This window comes from Ailuropoda melanoleuca, chromosome 3, assembly GCF_002007445.2.
Source record: "Ailuropoda melanoleuca isolate Jingjing chromosome 3, ASM200744v2, whole genome shotgun sequence".
In the NCBI taxonomy this organism is placed as follows: Eukaryota; Metazoa; Chordata; class Mammalia; order Carnivora; family Ursidae; genus Ailuropoda; species Ailuropoda melanoleuca.
In genome coordinates this window covers 44302159-44328129 of record NC_048220.1, presented here as the reverse complement: position 1 = coordinate 44328129, position 25971 = coordinate 44302159, and the positions used below count along the sequence as shown (strand labels likewise).

The window sequence follows — 25971 nt, the reverse complement described above, 5'->3', positions numbered from 1 at the left end:
CCCACATCAGGCTCCTCTGCTGGGAGCCTGCTTATTCCTCTCCCACTCCCCCTGCTTGTGTTCCCTCTCTCGCTGGCTGTTTTTCTGTCAAATAAATAAATAAAATCTTTAAAAAGAAAATAAAAAGGTTTTATTTATTTATTTGGGGGGAGGGAGGGGGGGAGAGAGAGAGAGAGAGAGAGAGAACATGCATGAGTAGGGGGGAGAAGCAGAGGGAGAGGGAGAAGCAGACTCACCACTGAGCAGGGAGCTCTACACAGGGGCTCAATCCCAGGACCCTGAGATCATGTCCTGAGCTGAAGGCAGATGTTTGACCTACTGAGCCACCCAGGAGCCCCCAAATAGCTGTATTTTAACTGAGGGTACTGCTTAATACGACGATCTGTATCTCACTTTGCCTATCAATACAAAATTGTATGTCCTAGTACTAAAGCACACATTACTCACAGTTTCCTCTGCGTTTAATTCTCAATGGAGGCAGAGAACAGTTAGACTCCTTTTTCCATAATAACCTTTTATATCCTTGGAGAACTTCTGAGCATGCTGGCATGACCGGAGCTGGAACCCTCCCTAACTGGTATTGGCACATACTGGGATCCCAGCAGCAGGTGCTTGCAATGGGAAGAAACCCATAATGGCCAGGGAGATAACAGGGCTGTGGGCTGGCTCCCTTAGGGATGGCTAACAGTGCAAGTCACAGTGTTCACGTGCAAGTGATTAACCTGGGTTGATCAAGGCTGGTTTTAACAGCACCAGGAAGTATGTCCTGAGGTGTGGGGGCATAGCAAGAGGAGATTCTAGAAGGTATAATACTGGATGTTGTAAGGTTGGGGAGCATCTAGGCAGGAGCTATGTGTAGCAGGGACAGAGAGAAAAAAATCCCCCATGAGAAGGGCCTGGAAAGAGCTGGGGTAAATTGTGAAGGATCCAAACAAGTAGGCGGAGATCCCAAGCAGAGGGCCTTCCCAGCAGGGCAGTGAGCCAAGGGAGAAGCTGGGCACACTGCTGGACAGCAGTGTCCCAGGTACTTGGGTTCCTGGGTTCACCTGGTCACAGTGGTTCTGAGCTTAGAACAGAGGCTCATGACAAGTCTCAGCAGCTGGATCAGGAAGGGCTGGCATAAGAGGAGCGGCTGTACTTGCTGTATATTGGAGGACCCGGGCTGCTACTTCAGAAAGCATAGCAGCATACTCAGCAAGCACAGTAAACTCAAACTCATGGTCTTGATGAGGTAAAAACTACTGACTCCCCAAAAAGGTAAGACCAGCATAAACAGGTAGAAGGATGTTCTGAGAAAAATCTGCCCCAAATTAGGTCTAATTAAAATATGACTACCTGTACTGAAATATTTGACATACCACAGAAATGACACTTAACGAAATTCTGACTCAGTTGTAACCAGGCACCATCTGCCAGTCAGACTCTGAGGTCTCAGAAATTTCTGGAGGGCTCTCGTAGGAGTAAAGCACTTCTAAAATGTGCTTCTAAAGCACATTCCTGTCCCAGAGCTGATCATATGAATTCTCCCTTATAATCTCCAGGCAAGATCAGAATTACTGCTTAAGGATTTTCTAAGAGGGAATCAGCCAGTACTTCCAGACTGCTCTGCTGTTGTTGCACCTTCCTTCCTGAATAAGAATTTAATCCACTTGAGTCGGAACCAGGTCTCAGACCTCTCTGAGTGAAGTTTCTCCTCTTTAGGGATGGGGGAAGGCCTAAAGTGCTCTTCAGTAATTTTCAAATTTATATAATCTGACAGTAGAGGCTCTTACTTTATTTAATCTCTGTGGTGACAAGATTTAGTTTTTTCCTAACCTCCTCCTGTAACAAAGAGGTTCTACATAAAAGTGTGAGTGCATTTGTGCACACACACTTAACACATGTGCTTGTAGACTCATTTCACAGACAAGAAAACTGAGGTTAAATGATCTTCCTAAGATCACTCAGCTATTTATTAGTAAAAATGGACAGAAATAAATCCTGCAAAATACTTACTTTGGCACTTTCCCCAATGTATTATACCACTACATTACAACACCTTAATTTATTATCATTCTTCAAAATTTCATTATAAATAAGTGAAAATGTTCTTAATTTCTCTCCAATCCTCCCCACCTTCTATCCCATAACTGTGTCCTTTTCTTTGCAAGACCCTCATATTTCCAGTTTCTAAAATATGTAAATAAAAAATAATTTCAGTGGGACTTTCTGTATTGTGTATACAAAGTAGAAATTATGTTGTTAAAAGAACCCTGAAAATTAAGATAGTATATTTCTTTGAAAATCATTTAGAAAAATGGATTCATAAGCTGTGAGTATGCTAAAGCAATAGAAGATAACAACAGAGTAGAATACAGATCCTACTGCAAAAGCTCAGACAGAGGTGTAGCTTAATTAAATGTGTTCTATTTGCAGGTCCATTCCTTTCTTTCCTGTTCTTTTCAACGTTATGTTTTCTGTTAGGTTTCTATCTGACTACTGGGAAGAGGGCATTCTTAGGTAGCCACCTGTGTTCCCCGAGAGGGGGCCCACACAAAGGCCTGCTTGCTGGCCTAGTCAGCATATATTCAACATACAACCACAAGAGCCCCTGCTTTGGTGTGAGCAAGAGGCACAGTGGGGACACGGGGAGTGGGGAACCATACTGCATGAAGATACATTTTAACCAGGGCCCGTTCGGTTCCATTCAGCATGGCTTCACTGAGCTCCTAGTTAGGCCAGGTACTGGAGAAACAAAGATGAATATACTTGAGATGCTTTAAGTAATATGAAGGAAAACAGATACAGTAGCAGATATGTCAGTATCAGGTAGTGAGTGAAAGAGAAAGTTAAGTACTTGGGAAGCACAAGAGTGGTGTCTGGCTAATGGGGAAACTAAGGCAAGGTAGCTGATGCTTTATATTAGGTCTCTAGGCTTTTAAAGTCTCTCAAAGTTACACGTTTCAGTAGTACTGATTATGACCAATAACTAGACTTCCATGTTTCAAAATCAGGAAGGGATGGTGTGGGTTAGGAGAATTACCATTACCATGCTGAATTTTGGACTTAGTTTTTTTCCTTCCCTCCCCCTTCCCTCCTTCCTTCCTTCTTTCTTCTTCCTTTTTTGTTTTCTCTTTGCCATGATCTTAAGGTGTTGGTTTGTTGTATTTTAATTTGGCATGAGGCCTCCATGGCTGGTAGAGTAGGAGCCCATACAATGCTTAAAGGCATCTACTTAACCCCATGACCTATTCTTCTATACTTTAACATTAAAACTTTAAGTCACTAATTGGCTAAGATGAATTGGCTTGACCAAAGCCCAGGGCTCTGAAAAAAATATAAACAATATTATAACAGACACCTGTATTTCTTGATTTGACTGGCATAACTGAGACTCTGACTTCACTAAAGGATCCCTCTTCTGTGCTGATTAGTTAGTAGTCTACTGGAATAAAATATTATATGCCTAGATGTTTTTAACATGGAAATACTGCACATTTTTCTCACCAATATGGCTTGAAAGAGGGTCTATGAAACCTCTGCTGGCTTCTTAGCCAACAACTAAGAAACCTTTGTCAGGACTGGGAAACACCAAGACCCGTGGCCCTGACTGCTGGCTTTTGATACCTGGACAAGTTTTTAGCTAGGAATGAGGAAATGCTTGTTTTAATTTCTTATTCTTTTTCTTTTCTTCTGGTAGAATTAAGGCTAAATTTAACACATTAAATTTGCATGTAATATTTGTAATCTATAAATGAATAAAATTACATACATAAGTTATAATGACAAATTAAGCCACGCTTTATGAAACAGAGTAATAACACTACTCCATTTACCTGTGCAACAGATAACCATTCTCCTGACTTCTATGCTAAACTTTTTTTTCTAGTTTTACCACTTACATATACACTATTTAGTTTTGTTTCTTTTTGAGCTTGCTAAAATGATATCCCATTGTATGTAGTGTCCCGCAACTTTTTTCTTTCATTGTTACTAAGATTCAGCCATGCTGTTGCATGTTGCTGTATTTACTTACTGCTGTAAAATATTCCAATGTAAATATACTAAAATTCGCTGATGCATTTTCCTGCTGATGGAAAACTGAGTTGTTTCAGCGTTTTGCTATTCTAATGTCACTGTGAATATTTGTTCAATTTTGTGTACAAACACAAAAGTATTTCTAGGTAAACAGTGAGGTGGGGGACAGCGAGGATATGCTGAGTTATGGAGAATGTGAGATCCAACTTCATGATACTAAATTTTTCTCCAAATTAGTTACTTCTCTAAATTTTTGAATCAATTTACACCTTTACCAGCAGTGCATAAACATTCCCATTGATTCACATTCATAGATACTGGCCATTGTTAGACTTTATTTTTGCCAGTCTGATGAGTAAAAATGGTATCTTATTGTGACCTTCATTTGCACTTCCCTTATTACTAATGAGGCTGAACATCTTTTCATGTTAAACTGCCATTTGTCTTTCTTCTGAAATATTTTTCATGTCATTTCCCCATTTTTCTTTTGGAATGCTTGCCTTTTTTACTGATTGTAGTAGTTCTTTATATATTCTAGGTACTAAAGCTTTGCTAGTTTTATGTTTTAGAAAAAAAAATTTTTTTTTAAAGATTTAAAATTTATTTGACAGAGAGACAGCCAGCGAGAGAGGGAACACAGCAGGGGAGTGGGAGAGGAAGAAGCAGGCTCCCAGTGGAGGAGCCCAATGTGGGACTTGATCCCGGAACACGGGATCACGCCCTGAGCCGAAGGCAGACGCTTAACGACTGCACTACCCAGGCACCCCAGTTTTAGGAATTTCTTAATTTAGTATTTAAGTATTTCAGTAGTTTTAGTATTAGTGTTTTTAAAAGATTTTATTTATTTATTTGAGAGAGAGAGTACGCATGCACGTGCACGAGGGGGGGGGAGGCAGGGGGAGGGAGAAGCAGGCTCCCAGCTGAGCAGGGAGCCTGATGCGGGACTCAATCCCAGGACCCTGGGATCACAACCTGAGCTGAAGGCAGATGCTTAACCAAGTGAGCCACCCAGGTGTCCCAGTATTAGCGTCTTTTCACTTTATTGATAGAAGTTCTTTATTATTATTTTTTTAAGATTTATGTATTTATTTTAGAGAGAGAAAGAGAGAGGGCACAAGCAGGGGGGAGGGGCTGAGCAAGAGGGAGAGAGTACTCAAGCAGACTCCCTGATGAGCAGGGAGCCCAATGCATGGCTCAATCTCAGGACCCTGAGATCATGACCTGAGCCAAAACCAAGAGTCAGACGCTTATCCAAATGAGCCACCCAGGTGCCCCAGAAGTTCTTTAAGTTAGTCATGTTTATCAGTCATTTTACAGTCAGCACTTTGGTGTCTTGTTTAACAAATATCCCTGCTCAGGTGTCATAAAGATATATTTCTATATAAATTTCTAGAAGCTGTTTTTCGGTTTGGTTGTGAGGAGATCCAATTTTTCCTTTTTCTAGATGGATAAGCCATGTCTTAGCACCAGTTACTGAAGCCCTATCTTTTAGATCTGTCACCAACTGTTCCTCTCTTTGGTTTGATGAACAATCACTAAACATTTACCTCTGTGGCTCCTAGGAAGTTACCATTTGTGAGCTTCAGTATCTTCATTTATCAAAAGGGATGCCTCACAAGATTGGTATAAAAGTTAAATTAGATAACTACAATGCTGTGCCAATGTAAACACCTAACCACACATTAAGAAGAAAGTAGGAAGACTATGGTATGCTAGTTAGTCTCAGGCTCTATTACATTTTCATCCATCTATAGTCAACACATGACTTATTTTGGAGGTTCTGAAACATGATTGCAAATTAGTTGATACTTCTTAGACTGAGATGTAGTGTCCCTTGAATTTCGGCAGACTGCAGGGACTAGTCAATCAATACAGTATGGCCGAAGCGATGCTATGTGACTTCTGAGATGGTCAGAAAATGCAATGCAGCCTCTGCGTAGTGTGTTGAGACACCCTTGTTGGAGTCCTGAGTCTCCATGAAACATGTTCTACTATCCTGATGCTGCCATGATATGAGAAAGCCCACATAAGGAGACAACATGGAGCTGCCCAGACATGACATGAAGAGAGAGGTATCTGGTTGGCTTCTACATGCTTCAGCTCTAGCCACCACTCTCTTTAATCCATGCAAGACCCCAAGCCAGAATTACCCAAATGCTTCCTTTCTCAATTCCTTTTTTTTTTTTTTTAAAGATTTTATTTATTTATTTGACAGAGATCGAGACAGCCAGCGAGAGAGGGAACACAAGCAGGGGGAGTGGGAGAGGAAGAAGCAGGCTCATAGCGGAGGAGCCTGATGTGGGGCTCGATCCCATAACGCCGGGATAACCCTGAGCCGAAGGCAGACTCTTAACCGCTGTGCCACCCAGGCGCCCCATCCTTTCTCAATTCCTAATCCACAGAAACCATGACAGAAAATAAAATGACTGCTGCTATTTTCAGCCAGTAAGTTCTGAATAGGTTATATATATCAGTAGACAACTGGAAGCCTTACTGAGCACAGATTTTGCATAAAGAACTGTGAAAAGTAATTTCTTATTTTTATTCATCAGTCCTAAGTGAAGAATAACATGAGAGCTAAAATAACATTTTATATTGAATTAAGAATATTATAGATTGTTGTCTACATTGGTGGTATCTTGAGGCCTGAGTATTATTCATAGCACCTTCATTTTAGCTGATCACGCCTGAAACTGCTGACTTCATATAAATTTAACATCCTATTACCCAGCTTAATGAAGGCTTTACATGTTATATCATGGTTGCCATATTTTACTTACAACATAACAGAATAACAAATAGAATACTTAGATATATCTAACTGTTTCTTTTTTTTAATTTATTTTTTGAGAGAGAGAGAGACACACACACAGCAAATAGGAGGGGCAAAGGGAGACGGAGAGAATCTTAAGCAGTTTCAACGCCCACCTTGGAGCCCGACTCAAGGCTCGATCTCAGAACCCTGAGCCAAAATCAAGAGTTGGATGCTTAACCAACTGAGCCACCCAGGTGACCCTAACTTTGCTTTTAGTTATGAATCAGATGAGATTTGCCACTTGTTAAAGTGCCAAATGTTACCAGAAAGCTCATACTGATAGTTTCAGATTTTAAAAATACTGCCTAAACACTGAGTAATAAATAGAATTGTTGAATCACTATATCATATATCTGAAACTAATTTAACACTATGTTAACTATACCACAATAAAATAAAATAAAATGAAAACTGCTTAAATACAACTATTTGTGAAGGAAAGTGTTTAAAGGTAACTAAATTCACTATATAAGCTCCTGTGCATTAAAAAAACTACAAGTTATTTTTTATTATTCTGATCTAGCCTTAACAGACATTATAAAAGCTTTTAAAAAGGGTGACACAACAGTCGACATGTATAGTAATAATTACTCTTTTGGAAAAAAGGAAGAATTATGGAAACAATTCTGAAACTACTGCAAATTATCACAATAAAACCCTGAAGTGAACCAGCCCAAGCAAATGAATATATATGATGAATCCACTGGTATAGTGGTATAGTACACTAGTATACTAGACACGCAGCAGTTAGTTCCCAAATTTAACAGGATCAGATCACAACATTTACAAAATTTAAAAGTGTAACAAAGAAATCTAAAGTGACAAACCTCCGATATTGTGATACTATTCATAAAAATCAGAGAAAAACATTAGATAGGACATATAACATTAAATTGCAATACCTTCTTGACGCTAGAAAGTCTCAAATAAAAACTGAGAAGTCAGAATGAAAACAGAGTTGATCAAAGGAAATCAGAAATTCTGGGAAAAAGTTCTAAAATACATATATAATATAGAGCTAGCAAAGAAATTAGATTTTTGGGGGATGAAATAAAAAGTAGGAGACTGTAGGGACGCCTGGATGGCTCATCGGTTAAGTGTCTGCCTTCCGTACAGGTCCTGATCCCAGGGAGCCTGCTTCTCCCTCTGCCTGCTGCTCCCCCCGCTTGTGTTCCCTCTCTTTCTCTCTGACAAATAAATAAAATAAATAAAATCTTAAAAAAAAAAAGGAGACTGTAAGGGCCATGATTTGAATCACATAGAATAAAAACTGGGGTCAAAGAAGAAAATAAAATAATGTAACTAATAATGAACAGTCATAAAGTTATTATAATTTATGTTATTTTTATAGTCCTGAAGATGAACAGTTAAAAACCACAGAGATGAGTACAAAATACAGGAGGAAAAGTGCCTGTTTGACATGAGGGGACAGACAGCATGTATACTTTACATGTCTAAATAAAGTCTTGGGGCACCTGGGTGGCTCAGTCGGTTAAGCTTCTGCCTTCGGCTTGGGTCATGATCCCGGGGTCCTGGGATTGGCCCCGAGTAGGGGTCCCTGCTCAGCGGAGAGCCTGATTCTCCCTTTCCCTCTGCCTGCTGCTCTGCCTACTTGTGCTCTATCTTTCTGTCAAATAAATAAATAAAAAAATAATCTTTAAAAAGAAAGAAAGAAAGAAAGTCTTGATTACATATTCTTTAGTAAGTTACAAAAAAAAATCTGAAATAAAACTGCTTTTTTATTTCAACTCTTGTCATAATTTGCTAAAAAGGACAAAATTTTTGAGATTTTGCAAAAAGACATGCAAAATTAAACAAAAATATCTAGGAATGTAAAACAGTGGTTGTTTTCCAAATAAACTGCTGAGTGTCATGAAAATAAAAATTCAAAACAAAGACATAATGAAACTCTAGGAAGCAAATCAACATTGGTAATGAAAAGATCAAAAACAGTCAAGGCAGACCCACCTAACACATTTATTATCCATCATTTCTGTGAGTCCTGAAAAACGTAAGGAAGACAGACAAGAATGACTGGCGTGCACATTATTATTCAACATACTACTAGAAGTCCTTGCAACAGCAATCAGACAGCAAAAAGGGATAAAAGGTATCCAAATCGGCAAAGAAGTCAAACTGTCTCTTCGCAGATGACGTGATACTCTATATGGAAAACCCAAAAGAATCCACCCCCAAACTATTAGAAGTTATAGAGCAATTCAGTAATGTGGGCGGGATAGAAAATCAATGCTCAGAAATCAGTTGCATTTCTATACACAAACAATGAGACTGAAGAAAGAGAAATTAGGGAATCCATCCCATTTACAACAGCACCAAAAATCATACGTTATCTTGGAATTAACTTAACCAGAGACGTAAAGGATCTATATTCTAGAAACTATGAATCACTCTTGAAAGACATTGAAGAAGACACAAAAAGATGGAAAAATACTCCATGCTCATGGATTGGAAGAATTAACACAGTTAAAATGTCCATGCTACCCAGAGCAATCTACACTTTCAATGCTATCCCGATCAAAATACCAGTGACATTTTTCAAAGAACTTGAACAAACAGCCCTTAAATTTGTGTGGAACCAGAAAAGGCCACGAATCGCCAAGGAAGTGTTGAAAGGGAAACACAAAGCTGGGGGCATCACAATGCCAGATTTCAAGTTGTACTACAAAGCTGTGATCACAAAGGCAGCATGGTACTAGCACAAAAACAGACACATAGACCGATGGAACAGAATAGAGAACCCAGAAATGGACCCTTGGCTCTTTGGGCAACTAATCTTTGATAAAGAAGGAAAAAACATCCAGTGGAAGAAAGACCGTCTCTTCAATAAATGGTGCTGGGAAAATTGGACAGCTACGTGCAAAAGAATGAAACTTGACCACTCTCTCACATCATACACAAAGATAAACTCCAAATGGGTGAAAAACCTCGATGTGAGACAGGAATCCATCAAAATCCTAGAGGAGAACATAGGCAGCAACCTCTACGACATCGGCCACAGCAACCTTTTCCATGACACATCTCCAAAGGCAAGAGAAACAAAAGATAAAATGAATTTGTGGGACTTCATCAAGATAACTGCACAGCCAAGGAAACAGTCCAAAAAACTAAGAGGCAGCCCACGGAATGGGAGAATATATTTGCAAATGACACTACAGATAAAAGACTGGTATCCAAGTTCTACAAGGAACTTCTCAAACTCAATACACAAGAAACAAATAAATCATAAAATGGGCAGAAGATAGGAACAGACATTTTTCCAATGAAGACATACAAATGGCCAACAGACACATGAAAAAATGTTCAAAATCATTAGCCATCAGGGAAATTCAAATCAAAACCACACTGAGATACCACCTTACGCCAGTTAGAATGGCAAAGATAGACAAGGCAAGAAACAACAATTGTTGGAGAGGATGTGGAGAAAGGGGATCCCTCCTACATTGTTGGTGGGAATGCAAGTTGGTACAGCCACTCTGGAAAACAGTGTGGAGGTCCCTTAAAAAGTTAAAAATTGAACTACCCTATGACCCAGCCATTGCACTACTGGGTGTTTACCCCAAAGATACAGACGTAGTAAAGAGAAGGGCCATATGCACCCCAATGTTCATAGCTGCATTGTCCACAATAGCCAAATCATGGAAGGAGCCGAGATGCCCTTCAACAGATGACTGGATTAAGAAGCTGTGGTCCATATATACAATGGAATATTACTCAGCTATCAGAAAGAACGAATTCTCAACATTTGCTGCAACATGGACGGCACTGGAGGAGATAATGCTAAGTGAAATAAGTCAAGCAGAGAAAGACAATTATCATATGGTTTCTCTCATCTATGGAACATAAGAACTAGGAAGATCGGTAGGAGAAGAAAGGGATAAAGAAAGAGGGGGTAATCAGAAGGGGGAATGAAGCATGAGAGACTATGGACTATAAGAAACAAACTGAGGGCTTCAGAGGGGAGGGGGTCGGGGAATGGGATAGACCAGTGATGGGTAGTAAGGAGGGCACATATTGCATGGTGCACTGGGTGTTATACGCAACTAATGAATCATCGAACTTTACATCAAAAACCAGGGATGTACTGTATGGTGACTAACATAATATAATAAAAAATATTATTATTAAAAAAAGAATGACTGGTGTGCAGTATCAACAGTTATGCCATCAATATATGGCCAACACCACATGATATTTGCAGATAAGCAACTCACAATACCATTTGCTTGTAGTTGACCTGATCTAATACAAACCCTGCAATGGTCTGAAAATTCAAAGAGGCTTTTACATTGAACCATTACCTTTATGATGGTTAAAAATCCTTAGATTTATAGATGTACACTTTTTTACACTTGGTCTTCAGTGTTAAGCGAATGTAACTGGCAACTCAACATAAACCTATGTGGTGTAACAATACACAACGCTAAAAAAACCTTCCAAAATTAACACGACGCTATGCCCATTATTAGAATAATTAAAAACAAAACCTAGACATTTTCAAGTACTTTTTATTGTTGATCAAAGATTTTTACATTTTTATTATAGATTTCATTTTCCTTTTAAAGGGATTTATAACATTAGGGTGCCTGGGTGGCTCAGTCAGGTAAGCATTTGCCTCTTGATTTTGGCTCAGGTGATGATCTCGTGATCGTGAGATCAAGCCCCCTGAAGGGCTCTGCACTCTGTAGGGAGTCTGCTTGAGATTCTCTCTCCCTCTCTGCCCACCCCCATCTCTTTTACACGCACAGGCACGCTCTCTTTCTCTCAAATAAATAAATAAACCTTTAAAGGGATTTATGATGTAATTTACCTGTAAATGTACAATTCTCAGAAATATATCTTCTCTCATGCTCATCTCAATATCAAAACGAGAAAGTCTTTTGTCTGCTTCTGTACTTGCTGCCCGTACTTCTTTGTCAGAGGAGACGTGCTGGGGAAAGTCTAGCATGGTTCGCTCCACTGTCAATAGAGGAAAAAACCATAAGGACTCATCAAATCAGTACTAAGAAAAATACCTCCTACCTAGATGAATGATTATCCCAATTTAAGTTTTTCATTTTATACTTTCTGTAAAGGTACCTAAGGCTATCAAGAAACGGCATCTAATTCAGGACTTGGCTGTGGCAGTGGCATTATTAGGAACAATAAGGGTGTATGCTGAGCACTTATCAAAGTATGTTTATGGTGTAACTTATTAACTGGGAATGCAGAAAGATTAAGACATAGTTCTCATGGTGATGCATTTTGTAGTTTGGGACGTGGGAGTATGGAACAGTACATGAAAAGATAAAGAACAACACAGGACAGAGCAGCTTACTTGTCAATGAATGGGATAGTAACTCAAGACAGCGATACTAAGAACTGGAGCACTTTGTCATGCCTTATGGGGAAGGTTGGACCTTCGGATGTGCAGGGCAAGAGGAAGACCTCAGGAGAGGATTAGAGAAGTAGAGACTTCAAGTTTGGGGACTGGCAGAGACAGAGAATGTTTTAGAAAAACGTAGACCAATTTAGTGGGGGGGGTGTTGCTTAGAATAGAAATTCTTAACCTTTACTAGAGATTCCTTAGAGAATCTAATCAAAAACCCTCCCCCCAATGCAAACATTAATACAAGCATAAAAAAGTTCCATACAGTTACAGAAGATTCCCAGAAATCTCAGCGGACACATCCAGTAAGCAGCTCAATACTGGGGCTATTCCTGTTACATGATGGTGGCAATGTAGTCTGCTCTAATTTTCAAATATTAAAATCATCTCTTGGGTTTTTCATACATTTGTATTTTGACTTTAACTGGCCAAAAATCTGATGTCAGTGAAATAACCCATACAGCAGGAAAAAAATGAGTATGGCTTATAGGGATGGCTGTGGCTATGCTGTGGCAGTGAATACATTTTTATTATCTTTTGTACTTTGAAGGTATTCTGAAGAGGTAAAACTTCCACATGTGATATACGGTAGAGAGTAGAACATACCAAGCAATTTTCCAGTTAAAGAAGCTACCTCACTATGTCAGTCCTCTTAAAACATTGCTACAAATAAAGTTATAAAAAATTGCCTCACATATCTGAATAAATTCATAATATGTGGTTTAAAAAATCAAGTTAAATAATTATTCTTTATGGATTTCATTTAAAATACACACTTTTATGTCTCTTGATTAAAGAAAGAATGGAATAGAGTTAAAATTTCACACACACAGCACTTGTTTGATAGAATTAACCATATAGTTACAATTTGTTTACTTTTTAAAATTAGCTCAAGAAGATATTAAGAAAAAAATCAAAATTGCTCCAGAACTAAAATGAACAGAACAAAATGCAGGAGCCTAAAATTGGAAACATAATCTTAAACAAACAAGAATACTAAAAACCATTTCCTTCCTTACTTTGCCACAAAGACCTGAACCAGACTTATGCTCTCACTGCCAAACTGCAAACAGTATCTGACAGTAGACAGTACCTCCAGCTCTTGCAGGAGGCAGACTGAACTCTGAGAACATACACTGATAAGAGCAAGTTAGTCTTTAAAAAGCTACTCCGAAACTCAAAAATTTTTATGATTAACTCACAAAGCTAAACTTACAGGGCAGCAAGAATATCAGAGAACTGAAAGTATATTTAAAAGATGTATTACTGGGGAAGAAGCATAAGATTTTGTTTTTTCCCCACTGATTTCTATATTTGTGAACTGCATAAGTCACCAGGCAGGCACACCATCTTGGCCATATGTGATGGAAGAACAGAGGCTCTGAACGGAGGACAAACCGCATACAGGGAGGGAGATACACATGAAGCTGCTTTCCGGGAAAACTCTGCCGAATGGGGACCAATTCCATCCCTCTGAGTTTCACTAATGAGACCAACCAGGTCTTTTTGATTCAGGAGTTTAAACTCAAGACTTTTAGCCAGATTTAGTGGCCCTTCATCAGAGTGCAGCAGTGGTGGTAAGAGGCAGAAAATGAAACAGAAGAGGTAAGAGAGTCCTTAGTATGGTGGGACACAGGGTAGGGAACACTTGGTGTTGAGGGGCTGATGGGGGTAAAGAGATGACCACGTCACTAAGGCTGTGCAGGATTCTGGACAACCTTCCAAATTCCAGAATACATACACACGTTTATGATACCCGATTCTACAGATAACCTATGGAAGCTTGGGTACACGGCCAAGGTTGCTTAGCCATAACTACACCCCAGAGTACACCTGACCCTTAGAGGTAACTGGCGTGAATCTTCATTCCTTTTAACTCAAAGGGCCTAATACTTATATTACAAACATAATACATTTCATATGTAGGAAATATGAAAAGTAGAGAAAAGCAGAAAAAGTAAATTTCTAAAAATGAACTGTAAACCCAATACTCAAGAAATTAGCTATTATTAAAATTTGTGTATTTTCTTCTGGTTTTCTTCTCTGTGCTTTTTAAAAAAATGTTATTAAATACTGTTCCTCAACATGATTGTATCATGCTTCTATTGGTTGGCACCCAGGGGCTGTTTCCGAACTTTTGTTGTGACAGAGTACATGTTTAAACATGAATTTATACACAGTTTTTCCTGTATCTGATTATTTCCTTAGATTAAATGCCTAGATGCGGAATTGTAGGGCTAGGATATGAACTTCTTAAGAGTTTTGATCTATTATGTCAAAAAACTCTCCAGAAAGCAGTTGTAACGAGAAGGTGCATTTTGTAGCACTACTGCCAACATAATAAAACATTTTAATCTTGTTTAATTGAATTCTAGGCAATTAATGATTATGGAAAAATCAATGTCTTGTAAAATTGGAAAATGGACTGCCAAAACAGAATGCATACAATGGTTTATGATGCCTACAAAATGAAATATCAAGGTGTTTCTGCATCCTACGCACCTATATACTTCACTTCTACATCTGCCAGCGCCTGCAAACAGTTCTCGTAAGTTACTTCCTCAATGTCAAGCATTCCAATAGCATCGTACACCTGTTTGGTCTGCACAATGAGCTCCTCAGTTCTTGTTTTAATTTGCTCTGGTGAAAGATCCCATCTTAAAACATTTCTGCCAGCCACAGTATAGGAAGACATTGCCTGATGAGGAGACATCACTTCTCTTCCTAAAGTCATTCTGAATAAAATCCGGGAACCACCAACTCTAAAAAGAATCAGAAAAAGAATAAAAATTAAGCATTTATTGGTCCAAAGTCAATACACAAATGTGCATTATCTAATCAAATTAAAAAGAACTTTTTAATAAAATTGAGCAAATCTCTTTCAGGTGAACACATCAGCACAAAACTAAATGCCTTTGTATTTTTTTTTCCTCCTTGAATGTAGGTCTAATGGAATTAGTACCTACCAAACACTGAATTGGTTATGTAATTAAATCATGTTGAGATATAAAGTTAGGTGTCAAAGACATAATACTGTCCTTTATACATTAAACCAGTAATCTTTCTTTCTTAAATGTTTTTCCTGTGCTGGGATGCCTGGCAATCTAAGTTGGTAGAGCATGTGACTCTTGATCTTGGGGTTCTAAGTTCAGGCCCCATGTCGGATGTAGAGATTACTTACAAAAATAAAATCTTTAAAAAAATAAAAATTGAAAAGAAATAAATGTATTAAATGTTTTTCTGTGTTAATATCTACCTACAATGTAACAGACTCAAAAAATATTTTGGGATTCAGCAAGAAAACATTTTCAAAATGGTCTTTTTTTAATGAACACCAATGTAAAAATTTTTTTTACAAAAATTTCATGTAAATCAACTATGGCAGTTTGAACTTAAGACTTGGGAAATAAACTCTGGTACTGCTATGACATTATTCTAAAAGATAAAAGAAAAAACAGATTATGTATGATACCAAGCCTGCACCTCCTTACAACTCTCAAACTAATAATTGATGTCATATGTGTGTATATATGTAATATATGCCATGTAATATAATTTTAGAGCTTATAAATAAAAATATTATAATTAATAGCTAACATTTATTGTGTGTTTAGGCACCATACTAAAGGCTTTCCATTTATTCACTCAGTCCTCACAACAAAACTATGAGGCAGATACTGTGCTTATTCTCACTTTACCAAAGAGGAAACTAAAACACAGGAAAGTTAAGTAACTTGGCCAAGGTCACACAGCTGGTTATATGATGGGAGCTAGCATTGAAAACCAGATAGTAGAGATCCAAAACCCGCACTTTTTTTTTTTTAATTTAAAGATTTTATTTATTTGACAGAGACAGAGACAGCCAGAGAGAGGGAACACAAGCAGGGGGATGTGGGAGAGGAAGAAGCAGGCTCCCAGCAGAGCAGGGAGTCTGATGTGGGGCTCAATCCCAGAACCCTGGGATCACGCCCTGAGCCGAAGGCAGACACTTAACAACTGAACCACCCAGGTGCCCCCCAAACCCGCACGCTTAACTACTGTGCTAAACTTCATTCCTATTATCTTCTAAGCCTCCAAAACAACTTTATGTAGTAGGTAGCACATAATTCCCTTTTAACAGATGATGCAGCTGAGACTCAGAGAGGCTAAGTGACTTATTTAAGGTCATGCACTTAACAGATACTTATGAGCATATACTGTCTGGTCATTGTGACAGGCATCGAAGAAAAACAGGCGGACTGACGAGGACCTTGCTATTATAGTGGAGAGACGAACTGATAAACGATCTATTATACTATATTGAGATGTGCGCTATGACAGGGATAAGCAGAGGGAACTCTGAAAGACCACAGAAGGAACTTTTCTAGGAAGATTTTCCAGAGAGAACAAGGAGCAAGCCAAGATCTGGACAATGTCCAGAAATTATCCAAATGCCAAAAGCTGTAAGGAGAGAGGTCTGATAAGGTCAGTAGGGACTAGAGAATGAAGAGCCTTGGGAATCACCGAAGAATTCAATCTTATTCTGACGGCAGTGAGAGAGCCATTGAAGGGTTTTAATCAGGTAAGAGATGAAGTAAGATACACATTCTAGAGAAATCGCCCAAATTATAGTGAGTTGAAAGGTTTGGAAAAGAGAGATCATACTAGAGGAAAGCTATTACTGTAACTGGGACATGATACTATGGTATCCTGAACTAGGAAATAGGGGGAACTGGAGTGACCTAGAAGATATTCAGAAAGTAGAATTAATATGACTTGGTACTTGGTTTAGGGGTGGGGGGATGAGAGAGCTAAGGATGTTGTCCAGGATTCTATCCTGTAACCAGATGGATGGATGGTGGTGGTACCATCACTAAAATAGCAAATATGGAAGGAGGTGGCTCCTTGTGGGAAAAAGGAGAAATTCAATTTTGGACATGCCGAGTCTGAAGTGGCTGCAGCACAGCTAAGTAGACTTTGTTAATATTAGATGGTAATTGGAGTTACAGGGCTAGTTGAACTGGCCCAAGGGAGTTTGCAGAGTAAGAATGGAACTGAGCCTTAACTCAAATTTAGCCACTGAGGTAGAAGGAACACCAAGCCAGAATGGATTTAGGAAGTTGTGAAAAGTAAGCATAGGAAAACGGAGGGAGTGCATAAGTGCCAAATGTACAAATCTCAAGAAAGATGGAAGAGTCTGTTAAATTTAGCAGCAGGAATGTCCCTGATGGCTCTGGCAAGAGCAGTGTCAGAGGGATGGTCGTGGTGAAAGTCAGAATCCTATGATTGAGGGGGAAGAAGAAGGTAAAGAACCAGAGAGTGCCTCTAAGCAATTTTCTAGAGCTGAATGTAATTTAGATGAAAAGAGTGACTCCAGTCTCACTAAAATAAATAAAAGAGGTAAAGTGGGAGTACTTAGGTTATAGTAAAAAAGTATGGGTTTGAATTTAAGAATTCAAAGGTTAAGCAGTATGACAAGATCCAGAACATTTTCCCAGAAGTGGACGGTTGATATAAACGAGGTGAAAGAGTGCAAATGACCGACAATCTAGTACTGGACAAACTGTCTATGTGAGGGGTGTCTGGGTGGCTCAGTCGGTTAAGTGTCTGCCTTTAGCTCAGGTCCTGATTCCAGGGTCCTGGAATCGAGCCCCACATTGGGGTCCCTGCTCAGTGGGGAGTCTGCTTCTCCCTCTCCCTGCTGCTCCCCCTGCTTGTGCTCTCTTTCTCTGTCAAATAAATAAATAAAATCTTTTTTAAAAAGTCATCTATGTGGACACTGGAGTCACCAGCTTGATAGCTGAGCCTGGCAGTAGAAAGGAAGACTGAATCAGAAACCAGTCTTCAAAGACTGGACAAGACTAACCAGGTAGTTGGTGGAGGATATCATGAGCAGGGCATAGAATGATAAAACCAGGCTGTGACCCTAGGAGGTGTTTTTATACAATGGTAAAGAAGCGTTGGTCTGGGAGCACAACTGGGGGCAAGGCAGGAGCTGGGGAACAAAGAAGATGTGGTCTTTCCTCCTAACTTTGTGGTACATGGGGTGTGGAAGGAAGAGGGATGTAGAGAAAATATTTTCCCCAGGGTTGAAAGGATTCCAGTTAAGGTTAATAGAAGAAAAGACAATCCAGAGAGCATAAAGATGTACAGGAGTTTGTTTATTATGGGACAAGAGTTCCAGGAATAACGAGGGAGAAGTCTACGAGTGGAATAGATAGCTAGCGTGTGTTGGTTGTCCAGACATTCACTGCTGCCCTCTAACTAAGTATATAGACATTTTTCTTCCCGGTACCCATACACCACCAACCCCCCTGCCCCAGTCCATGATCTGTGAAGGTGGCTGTCTCCACCCTCAGAACTCCTGTTCCCAATGTGTGTCACTGAGCAAGCTTATGTCCTTGACAGCAGCTGGCATCCACCTTATGACAAAGAGTAGAACCTGACTTACGATGAAACAAACACTGTGAACAGAAGAACGAAGGAAGGAAAGCAAATATTTACTGATATTCCTGAGTCCTACATCAATTAATTCTGAAACCTGACCTAGAGCTATTTTTTAGTTATGTTTTAGCCAGTTTGAAGACAGTTTTATGTTATTTACTTCATAGAGGATGATAACTGATAAAGGAATAAAAACTGATAAAGGAATGAGCGCACACACACCCACACCCCAAATAGGAAGGTCACAACAAGAGATGATGGATGACTAGAGGGTCTTAAATGCTCGGTGGTAGCTGAGAATAATAGGGATGCAAAGTTCAGTATGTGGGGTTGGCTGAAAATGTTGAAAATAATTATTTCCATAATCCCTCAGAAACACAGAACTGAGGCCTCAAGGAGGAGTCATCCATGACCACGAATGTCTGGCTTTCCAAGGAAGTTCTAGTACAAGTGAAGAGGCTGGGCATGGGATTGCTGATGTAATGACCAGCAAGTGGACTGATGACTGAAACACAGCACTTCTGCAGCTCGACCCCCTGTTCTTTTCTCGACTCTTGCAAGTACAAACCAATTATTACAGACAAATTTTCATTATTGTTAAACACCTTTAAGAGAAAATTACTTCAAACTTTAATGATATGATGAACCTCCACTAGTTTCCCTTTATTTCCTAATATTTATCTAAAGGTTGAGTGTTTGATCACAGCATATGTGATTGTAACTCAGTGAAACTGGTAAGGATATCAGCACCTCCACCCTGGCTGAAAAGATATACCCATGATCGGGGTGCCCGGGTGGCTCAGTCGGTTACGTGGCTGCCTTCGACTCGGGTCATGGTCCCAGGGTCCTGGGATCAAGCCCCACGTCAGGCTCCCTGCTCAGTGGAGAGCCTGCTTCTCCCTCTCCCCCTGCTTGTTCTCCCTCCCTTTCTGTCAAATAAATAAACAAAATTTATTTTAAAAAAAGCTATACCCATAATCACCCTTGTACAGTTTCTGTTGCAATTAATGAAAGACTACTCCTTCCTTGAAGTGATACTATTCCCCGAATACGGAAGGGATAAAAACAAAGGAACAGAAGTTAGAAACCATAATTTTATGGGTTGAAAGAACACATTATATATTTTTTTACCTTTTACTTTTTCTCACCTTCTGGGATTCTGTTTTAATTTCTTTCAGGATTTATAATTCTTGTTACCAAAGAAAAGGAGACAAAAGGATTCCCTCCTACTTCTATCTAAAACATTTTGATCTATTGAGAATTTTTTTCTGTATTGTCTCTGCTTTTCCTCTTTCATCGTCATTTTACTGAATATCCCTATTCCCCTTTGTTATGATTTCAAGCTCATTCAACACTTCAGATGCTGGTACATTGATCTTTTCTTCCCCTTCAGTGCCTCTGCAGACCTGGAGAACTGCACCTGTGAGGGGAAACCAGTGCACCTGTAATCACTCTAGCAAATGTGATTGTACCCTTGAGAATCTGGTGAGGATTTTTCTAGTAACTTTTTGCAACTGTGAAGTACCAAAGTTGAAAGCAGGCAACACAGCATGATTCTGTCTTCTCTACAGGAGTTATTACATGCAATTATTTGAAAATGAGACTCTAGATTAAAGCTGGGATTTCTACTGTGTAATTAAACACGAGTTGTTTGTTTTTCTTTCTATAAAATTCCAGGCTCTATTATTTCTCTACCATCCATACCTTCTTCAGTGTCTCCTCTCTGTAAAGCACTTTTCAACATAAAACTCTGAAACTTCTAACTAAGAAACAATACAGCATACTACAACGGAATTGACAAGAAGGTGCATTTATTAGGGCTGCTCTGTCCTGTGTCCAAAAAACAAATAAGGTTTGGCAAAAAACCCCACAAAAACAAAAACAAAAAAACCACCCAAAAAACCCCACAAAACAGAAACAAAAACAAACAAAACAAGTGGCACAGATTTTGAAAGAGATCACCTGGTTGCAGAATTTCATTTGGAAAAACGAACATGCTACAATTATTCTGAGTTAATTACTGTCTTAAAACTTTTGCAAAACATTTTATGGAATGTACTTTCAGAAATGCTCTGACTTATTGGATTCATATTCTTTTGAAGCATAGTTTAAAGGCCTCCATTTCCTGCCATCAGGGCTTCTTTGACCATTCCTGTTCATCCAAATCTGAGCTTCTAATGCCTTTTACTTATGCCATTCATTTTAGGTATTAAATTACTATCCTCCGCCTGTTCAATTGGCTTCACTCATACTCTAAATTAGACTAGGGCTTTCCTAGGCACAATAAGCACTGTACATATATTTTGTCAAAAACCCCAACCCTAACACACTGTATACCGCTGAGCACATTGTGCACTTGAAATGAGATGGGACTGATGTGGCTAAAACACTGCAGGAACACTATCTTCCTTCAACGTCACAAATAAATATCCATGCAGGGAAATGTGTTTTATTAGAGCCAGGACTAGACTAAAGATCATTCTGCAAAATGTCCTAACTTCTATTCCTCCAAATTTACATTTTATCTCTGTCCTCACCCTTTCTCTAAAGTGGTGGCATAGCATTTCCTGAAACTTGCCCCAATTCTTTAAAACACCTGGCAAATAGTCCTCATATTGACTTTAGAACTAACGTTTATCAAAAGCGGCCACTGAGGACTGCAATGCTCCCAGACTGGGATTATGTTTTCGATCTCAGCTCCAACTTCCCCTTCTCCAGAAGACTTTTTTGACTATCTTCAGCTGTTTTAGGAATTATTCCTCTATTAACTGATAGTACTCTACATATCCAATGACCAAAGCGCTTATCATACTGGAGAGTAATCATTTATTGACTCGGTTGTGTGTCCAACAGACCTTGAGCAGAGACTGGGTTTTAGTGATACATGTAGACCCTAAACCTAACATAGTTTGTGGTACATGTATATTTTAATGGTGACAAGCTTACACAAAAAATTCCACTTAAGGTTATTCAATACTTTTCTTCTATTATCTACATGCCCAATATACAAGCAGTTCCATTTGAGAGTATTTAGCCTCTGTGGAGCATTATATATAAAGCTCTGATCTGCAATTAGAGAAGATGGTGCAGACTGGAAAACACGGCACATACTGGACTCAAGCATCCTGAATGTTGCTAATAATTTTTCTTCTGAATCAACTGCTGCTTTGGAGGAACAGATCAGGATTAGTACTCAATCGTTACTGAGCCCTCCAGTGTGGGTACTTAGCGCTCTCTAACAAAGGTAAGCATCTGGTATTTGAGTTACTAGTGGTTTAGGCAACAGCTTTTTCATTTAAGGACTTTTTATTTTTTTAAAGACTATTTATTTTGAGACAGAGCAAGAGCACGAGAGAGAGAGACAGAGAGGAGAGAGAGTGTGCACGAGTGGCAGAAGGGACAGAGGGAGAAACAGGATCCTGGCTGAGCAGGGACCCAGGGCCCTGGGATCATGACCTGAGCTGAAGGCAGATGCTTAATTGATAGGGCCACCCAGGTGCCCCCATTTAAGGACCTTTTAATTTGACTTAGGATAGAACTGCTCCACGAATGGAATGTTATAGAATTACATGGCTTAGAATAAGTCACCTTTTCCCAGTAAACAGAGACTCAGATTCTTAGTCAAAATCATTACTTTTGATGTTCTTTAGCAGAACTGATGTCCAGAAAAATCCTTCTAGCTTGACTACTGAGTTAACAGGAATGCAATTAAGTATGATAATCTCTTGAATCTCTACCCATTCCCGTGTTTTTTCTCTTAAAGAAAGATGTGTCTTCCAACTTACAGTCTTCAATTTCCACGTCCTGCAAATTTCCCACTTGTCTTATCACTAATTCGTCTACATTATGGCACTAAAAGTTCCCTGGGAAAGCTCACTTTTACTCTTTCTTAGTCCTTCTTCCACTTTTCTGACCATTTCTTCTCAGGGAACTAAAAGTTCCCTGGGAAAGCTCACTTTTACTCTTTCTTAGTCCTTCTTCCATTTTTCTGACCATTTCTTCTCAGTCTCCTTTGTTGGCTCCTCTTCCTGTACCCACTGAAAAAAGGTGGTGTCTCCCCTCCCATGATTCCATCCAGATGCCTAGCTAGAGCTCCAGACCTGAAGACATCTCAAATGCAACATATCCAAAATTTGATCTTTCTCACAAATTCCCACTCCCAGTTTCATCTAGACTCTGAAGCTAGAAACTTGCCACATACATGACTGATAAGTACCAACATCACCCCCACTATTTATTAAAAGACTGCTAATATGCTGGCTCAACAGTTTACATGACTTTCATTTAATCGTCCCAAGAAGCCAAGAGGCACATATTAATAATCTGCTTGTATGGGGCATGGAGAGTAAAGCATCAACGTCACAAAGCAAGTGTGGAGCTGGGATTTAAACCTAGATCTGCGTACAAAGCCCATATTCTTAACTATCATGCTATACTCATGTTGCAACTGCATTCTAGAGAAGGAAAATAGCAGATTTCTCACTAGTCGCACCTCCACGATTGTCCACCCTACTCATAATGGGGAGAGAATCAGGAAAGTCAAGCATGCATACTGATGTCGCTTGTCTCATCTGCTATCTATGCCACTCCCTGAAGGATTGCTGCAAAAGCTGTGGAGGAGTGCCCAACTTCAGCTTTCACCCAGCTCTGAAAAACAGGCTGGGTAGGCATGGGCGGCTTAGAGTCACCCATTTCCAAAGACTAAACCACCTCAAAGTGGGACAACCTGATGGCTACCCTTTGCAACTGGGTCTCATTCTTTTCCAGAGCCCTTCGAGTAAATGTTCATAGGTAAGCAGTAAACTACCTGAAAAAGTGTACTCATTGGAAGCTGCACACACATTCTTAATGTACTCAGGCAAAAAAATCTACATTTCACGTAGATGAGGTTCAGCTGAGGCATTCCAAGAAAACTTTTACGCAACAAAGGCTAGTTCTTTATTCCCTGGTGATTTCTCAGATAAGATACGGTGAGCTATTACCATCATCTGTGAATATGCCTACACTCCAGATTATATTATCAAGAAAAGGTTCATCATAAACGGATTTCCCATGAAGTGAAATAGTTGTTTCAATCATGTTTTTAATTAATACTTACTGAGGTTACAAAGGTGAATAAGACACAGTTATTGCCCTGCAGGAAGCTTACGGAGTTGTGAGGAAGAGACAAAGAGACAGAATACAAGGCAGCAAATTTTATATGAATAAAGTGATGGGGAATTTAAAGGACAGAGCAAGCAACTCTGCCATGGGCAAGTTCTTCTGTACTTCTCTGTCCACAGACAGACAGACACACACACACCCTTAGACCTTGGTTCTCCCCTTTCTTTTATATACTTTGTATAAATATTTTATTATTATTCTTATTAGCTGTTGCTAACTAACAGGATTGACCTAGAGTATCATACTTCCATTTTTTTTTTAAAGATTTTATTTATTTATTTGACAGAGATAGAGACAGCCAGTGAGAGAGGGAACACAAGCAGGGGGAGTGGGAGAGGAAGAAGCAGGCTCATAGCAGAGGAGCCTGATGTGGGGCCCGATCCCACAACGCCGGGATCACGCCCTGAGCCGAAGGCAGACGCTTAACCGCTGTGCCACCCAGGCGCCCCTCCATTTTATTTCAATTAGCATTTGTGGAAGGTCTTCCAAGTGTATTCCAGGAAACGTTACTAACATTGACTACTTCTAACTTCTAAATTCCTTACGTTCAATGTTTTAGGGTTTACTCTGAATGTTGGGATACTTACTCTATACAATCTATTAAAAATTAAAAAATCACTGATACATCTAAAGACTGCTTTGGTCTTTTCTTTTTAATCTATAAGGAAAACAGTGTAAATTTATAAGTTAAGTCCCTATAAAGTGCCTGATACTCAGTAGACATTTGTTGAATGAATTAAAATCGGTATGAAGATTGAATACCACCCATAGATTGGCTGGTGAAACACGAGGAAGGCTGACTGCTCTGTTTCTCCAAGGTCAGGGGAAGAATGAAGACATTTTCCTTCAAATTCTACTAGAATATAAGCCCTTTAAGAACACACTCCATGTCTTAGTCACCTTTGTGTTTCTTAGCAAATAGGGAAGAATGTCTTAGAGCAAAGTATACATGTTGTAACTGCTGAATCAATGAGATAGATAGAAAAGTGATAAAAAAAATCTAAATTTGTCCTAGAATGACTATTAAGTTCAGCCCAAGACACCAAGTAAATAAGGTAATAAAGCAATTAAGAGAAGGTGCCAACACAATAAAGTTGTCGAAGAAAAGCAATTAAGGGATATACCATAAAGATACTTTGAGTCATGGACAGATTATCTACAGAATATGCCAGTATACTTGGAAAGTGAAGTACACAATAAGACTGCTCTTGCTTCCACCTGCTGGTATGAGAAAGTAATTTCTTAGATTATACAGAAAATGTTTAGCAGCTCTAGGAAAACCTTTAAAAAAACACTGAACTTTCAAACTGCTCTTGCAAAGATAACACAGTTCGCTTCCCATAAAGAGCCCATTCACAAAAATGTATACCATGATCTCAGCCACAAATACTTTGAGTACAGAGCAGAACTACCTTAAACATAGAGACAATCCAGTGGCCTTTGAGTAGCCTCCTATGTCTGATAAAGCCAAAAGCAGTATCTATTTTCTTTCATTGTACAGTCCCTCTTTGTATTCACAGAAGTGGTATTTAAATTTGATGACTAATGGTCACAGAAATTCACAAATGTGAAAAATACATAGAAATGAGTGTATATAAAACTGGTGAAATGTGAATAAGATTGGTGGATTGCATCAATTCCTTATTGTAACTGGGGAAAACTGTATGAAGTGGATATGGAACCATTCTGTGTTATTTCTCATAACTGCATGTAAATCTGTATCTCAAAATTTAAAGTTTTTTTTTAAAAAAAGATTTTATTTATTTATTTGAGAGAGATGGCAACAGAGATAGCAAGAGAGAGCACAAGCGGGGAAGAGAAGGAGAAGCAGGCTTCCCACTGATCAGGGAGCCTGACACGGTGCTCGATCCCAGATCATGACTGAGGTGAAGGCAGATGCTTAACTGACTGGGCCACCCAGCCACCCCTCAAAATTTAAAGTTTTTAAAAAAAGATGGCTGAGCACTGTATATACCACTTGTGCTCCTTTAAGGGGAGGGAGTCAAAGTATGACTGGTTCTTCCAAAGTATAAAATCCATGACTCCATACTGACATACATGAATGAAAAAGAAAGAAGGAAAGAAGAAAGGAAAGGAAGGAAGGAAAGAAGAAAGGAAAGAAGGAAGGAGGGAAGGAACCAAGAAAGGAAAAAAAAAAGAACAAGCT

General features: G+C 39.2%; 1 protein-coding gene across 2 annotated transcripts in view; it reads right to left on the bottom strand.

Moving 5' to 3' along the window:
• The window catches only part of NLN (neurolysin), a 99283-nt gene that overhangs the window by 49175 nt on the left and 24137 nt on the right, over positions 1-25971 (bottom strand). Inside the window, exons 2-3 of one of the 2 annotated variants that reach the window (XM_011225077.3) lie at positions 14721-14980; positions 11661-11809 (exon numbers count right to left, since the gene is read on the bottom strand). In XM_011225077.3, coding sequence (XP_011223379.1) covers positions 11661-11809; positions 14721-14980 — 409 coding nt within the window. The remainder of the gene's footprint in view (positions 1-11660; positions 11810-14720; positions 14981-25971) is intronic. The other variant, XM_034656288.1, reaches the window with a different exon arrangement.